The following is a 4,867-nucleotide window of genomic DNA, read 5'->3' as shown; positions in this document are numbered from 1 at the left end:
ATTGCTCTTTTTGTTGTGACTTCAGAGTTATTGGATATAGAGAGGATTGACCTCCTTAAAATCTTAAACCACCCTCTTGCTTCCGGTATGAAGTCAGTTCTTTTTAATTGATTTGGGTCTCTATTTGAGTCCTTCATCCATTCAGTAAAACACAAATGCCATTAACCACTTAATTATACCTTAGGTCTCCATTTGTTCTTTCTTTATAGCTAGGCTCGGAGAAAGATCATGGCCTTATTTTAAGCACCCTTTTGATAGCATTTGGGCTAAAATCCACTTCCATTCCTCTTATATAGCTTTTGTAAGGAGGGTCCTCTTTATTCTCTCTCATAGCATTAGCATAAAACTCTTGTACAAGTGTGAAGCTTACAAAAAGGAGGTTGATCACATAAGAACTCCTATCTTCTTCTTTGAATCTTCTTTCTTATGGAAGGGTATGTATTTTCCTCAAGTTTAAAACCAATTTTAGGGATTTCATCTTTGTGGACCATCCAGCCATTAAATTGAAGCTCATGAAAATGGGATTTGAATTTCTTGCTATCGAACTGAGGTTGTTCCATTGGCTGTTTTTCTTTTCCTTGAAGAGGATTCTGAAGCCATTTGAGTGTGAAGGAAGAATGGCTAACAATGCCAAACTTAGACAGTTCTTGTCATCAAGCACTAAAGGTTGATGAAAAGAGTTGAGCAACCAAGATATATGATGAGGGAAATTATAATTTAAGGTAATGAAAGCTCAAGGTGATGAAGAATGTTGAATGCGGAATGGTATTGAAAGAAAGAGAGGACCTTATTTAATGATGAGAAATGGCACGATTGCTTTGGTTGGGAAAGCATGGTAGATGGTTTGTGGATTTATAGGTGAAGAGATGGTATGCATGAAGGGTGGTGATGGAGTATTGTGAATCCAATGGTGTGTATGTAATGTGATGTTAAAACAAGAATTGGGAAAGAGTGTAATTGGTAGAAGGGAATGGTTATGTATCAGTTAAAAAGGTGAAAGAAATGGTCAAAATGTAGCCAAAAAGTCAAAGCCAATGCATGTTGAGGTGCACTTCCCAAACCAATGAGAATAAAAGATGCACATGTGACTAGTGTTCTTGAGAAGTGACCGAACACTAGTTTGCTTTAGGTGACCGAATTCACCATTAATGCTCCTTGGAATCTTGTTTTCGTTTTTGTTTTCTAGCTACAAGAGTAAAAACATCAATTGGTTACAAGCGGGAAAATATTTTGCCAAAATCAAAGAAGCTAGATGAAAACAAATCCAAATGTTAAAACAAAATTCTAAACTACTTAATCAAATTCTATACTCATGCAATTTTAATAACAAAAGATGACTTTTCTTTTCTTTTCTGCATGTGTTCTATGTGTAACACCAAACTTAATCTCTAAGCCTGGGCTCAAGAATGAAAAGAATTGAATGTTTTCAGCCCAAAGCTTATCAATTTTCATGAAGTAGTCATAAAGTTCAGTAACAAATAACTATGCTTACACTAAACTCGGTGTCCAACATATGATACATGCATGATGTGAATGCTCTGTGACACTTACTTTTGTTCTTACATCAAGGTTGAAAAATGAAAATACAAGGGATTAATCAACTACTAACTAACTTAATCATGAAAAAGGATATTGATTTTGGGTTGCCTCCCAACAATAATTCTTTTATTGTCACTAGCTTGACGTTGCGATTGTTCTTAATTCAGATTATGAGTGTTTTGGTTCTTGTTTCAGTCTCCTCCCAAGTAATGCTTGAGTCTATGCCCATTCACTGTTAACGTCCTCTTTGAATCTTCTTCCATCACCTCTACATGTCCATAAGGTGAAACTTTGGTCACTAAGAATGGGCCAAACCATCTGGATTTTAACTTTCTAGGAAAGAGTCTTAGTCTATAATTGAACAATAGAACCTTCTGACTAGGCTCAAAGACTTTCTTGACTATTCTCTTGTCATGCCACCTCTTCATCCTTTCCGTGTATGCCTTAGCACTCTCATAAGCTTTTAGTCTGAATTCCTCCAATTTATTAAGTTGTAGCAACCTCTTCTCCCCAGCTGCTTGAGCATCAAAATTTAGAAACTTAGTGACCCAAAAGGCTTTGTGCTCTAGCTCCACTGGGAGATGACATGCCTTATCATACACCAATTGATAGGGAGATCTTTCGATGGGTGTCTTGAATGCCGTTCTATAGGCCCATAGTGCATCATCCAACTTCCTCGCCCAGTCTTTTATGGTGGCTCCTACAATCTTCTCAAGCATCCTCTTAAGCTTCCTGTTTGATATCTTAATCTGACCACTTGTTTGAGGGTGGTATGATGTTGCAATCTTGTGAGTTACTCCATATCTTTGAAGGAGGAAATTCAAATACTTGTTACAAAAATGGCTACCTCCATCACTTATCAAACTTTTTGGCACTCCTAACCTACTGAAAATATTTCCATTTAGGAATTGAAGGACGATATTTGCATTATTGATTGAAGTTGCAATGGCTTTCACCCATTTTGATACATAGTCCACTGCTACCAGGATGAAATTATTTAAATATGACAGGAAAAATGGACCCATGAAATCAATTCCCATACATCAAATAATTTCACCTCCAGAATGTAGTTGTGGGGGATTTCCTTCTTTCTTGACATATTTCCAACCCTCTGGCATTCATTGCATCTCTCCACAAATTTTCTAGCATTCTTGAAGATTGTTGACCAATAGAATCTACTTTGAAGTATCTTTGCAGTTGTCCTTTCTCCTCTAAAATGTCCAGCATAGCTCGACCTATGACAATGCCATAATATGTCCTTGATTTCCTCCTCAACTACAGACCTTCTTATCATTCCATCAGAACATCTTTTAAATAAAAATGGTTCATCCTACAAGAATTGTTTAACATCCCTTAAGAGCTTTTTGATTTGTTGCTTATTGAATGATTAAGGGATTGCTCTAGTAGCCTTGAAATTGGCTATGTCAGCAAACCAAGGAGCTCCTTTTATCATCAATAATTGCTCATCAAGAAATTGCTCATTCATACAAGGGTCAAATTCTTGATGATCTTCACAAGGGATTCTAGAGAGGTAGTTAGCAACTTGATTTTCTACCACTTTTCTGTCCCTTATCTCTATGTCAAATTCCTAGAGTAAGAGAACCCACCTAGTCAATCTTGGCTTTGAATCCTGTTTGGTTAGCAAATATTTCAAGGCAGCATGATCAGTAAATATAATCCAGAATAGTTTCTTGACGCCTCTACAGAACTAAGGTAAGATGATGTAGGCAATTAGTAAATGAATTTTCAAAAACTGAGAAGTCGTCCATGAAGACCTCTATGAATTTTTCAATTATGTTAGAAAAAATGGACAACATATACCTTCAGAATGTAGTAGGTGCATTGCACAATCCAAAGAGCATGACCATAAAATGACACTTTCCCAGTTCAAAACTAGATTAGTTTCTTGGCACCTCTTTAGAACTAAGGTAAAATGATGTAGGCAATTAGAAAATGAATTTTCAAAAGCTGAGAAGTCATCCATGAAGACCTCTATGAATTTTTCAATTATGTCAAAAAAAATGGACAACATACACTTTCAGAATGTAGTAGGTGCATTGCACAATTCAAAGGGCATGCTGATGGGTGGAAAAATGCCGGTTAAGATTTTCTAATAAAAACAACGTTGCAAGTACAACTCCTAACCGACGAAGTTCCCACTATCAATTCAAAAGATGTCACAATTAAGAATAATAACTGGGAGTAGAATTCCCAGGTCTTTTCCCAAAGAGTTGACACAGCGGTGTAAATTTTTTATTAGAAATTTTCTGAGAAACTTTTGAAGTTTGAGAACGGAAAAATAAATAACTAAAAATAAAAGGCCTTGGCTAAGAGAAGATTAATTGGAGTTTCTATCCTTGTTGACTTTCCCAAGTATAATAGTAAAAAGTTGTTGCTTCCACTCAGTTATCCTCTTTCAGTTGCGAAGGAAGGTCAAGTGGGTAACACTAACTCTAATTCACAAGTCCTAATTCCTTCCAAGGGAAGGACTAGAGTTAGTAAAAAGTGAGTTAGCCAGCAATCCCAAATTACAAATTCATACTTGAGTATTCCAACTCAAGGGGTTCTAATTAATCAACTCCCAAGCCAAGTTGAGAGCTTTAAATCATAACATGAATGCCATTTTCCCACAGCATGGAATAAGAATAAATACGAGACATGGTAATTAAAATTAAATTAATAAAAGCAAATTTGGAGTTGATAATTGATTGAAAGAAATCAAACAAGTAATTGAATTAAATATAAAAATAGTTCATTGCATTAATAAATTTAAAATTAACAATATCCAAATATGACCATGAGCAATTAACTGGAAAACAAAAGAGTATAGTAATAGAAAGGCAAACTATAATGATGAAGACTTCAATCGAAGGTAGTAGCAGCTCTCTCAATATCCAATCCAAAAGCTTAAAACTAAGAATACTAAGAACCCTAGGAAAAGTAGTGTTTTCTCTCTAAAATTCAAAACTAAAACTAAAACTAAGTGAAAGTGAATGTGTGTTGAGTCTCTGCTACACCATTGCCTTTAGTCTGTGTTTTTGGGCTTGGAACTGGGTCCAAAATTAGCCCAAAATCGTCCCCTACGAGTTCTGATTAATGCAGCACGTCGCTCTGTCACGCATACGCGTCGCTAGTCTTCTGCGCTTGTCATGCGTACGCGTCAGTCACGCGTATGCGTCGCTGTGAAATCCTACAAATCACGCGCACGCGTAAGCCATGCGTGCGCGTCAATTCTCGCTGGTCAGCTCTTTAGTTTCTTGTGTTCCTTCCACTTTGACATGCCTCCTCTTCACCTTTTGAGCCATCCATGCCCTATAAACCTGAAAAT

At 36.5% G+C, this 4,867-nt stretch overlaps 1 protein-coding gene across 1 annotated transcript; it reads right to left on the bottom strand.

Moving 5' to 3' along the window:
• Nucleotides 1–1,730: 1,730 nt before the first annotated feature.
• LOC107620615 (uncharacterized) lies at nucleotides 1,731–2,657 on the bottom strand. The gene is made up of 2 exons (XM_016322748.1): nucleotides 2,597–2,657; nucleotides 1,731–2,515 (listed from the first exon to the last, which is right to left on the bottom strand). Exons 1-2 carry the CDS (start codon nucleotides 2,655–2,657, stop codon nucleotides 1,731–1,733), a joined length of 846 nt encoding a protein of 281 aa, XP_016178234.1.
• Between the last annotated feature and the right edge of the window lie 2,210 nt (nucleotides 2,658–4,867).

The sequence above is a fragment of the Arachis ipaensis genome, chromosome B10 (assembly GCF_059453495.1).
Source record: "Arachis ipaensis isolate K30076 ecotype BB chromosome B10, ASM5945349v1, whole genome shotgun sequence".
Taxonomy (NCBI): domain Eukaryota; kingdom Viridiplantae; phylum Streptophyta; class Magnoliopsida; order Fabales; family Fabaceae; genus Arachis; species Arachis ipaensis.
This window is presented reverse-complemented; position numbering and strand designations above follow the sequence as displayed.

What these genes read in the sequence shown, in the direction of transcription:
- LOC107620615 (XM_016322748.1), bottom strand. Translation starts at nt 2,657, where the DNA reads ATGCCAGAGGGTTGGAAATATGTCAAGAAAGAAGGAAATCCCCCACAA. An exon ending in CCCACAACTACATTCTGGAG is followed by an intron (nt 2,516 to 2,596) that starts GTGAAATTATTT and finishes TCCTGGTAGCAG; the next exon opens with TGGACTATGTATCAAAATGG.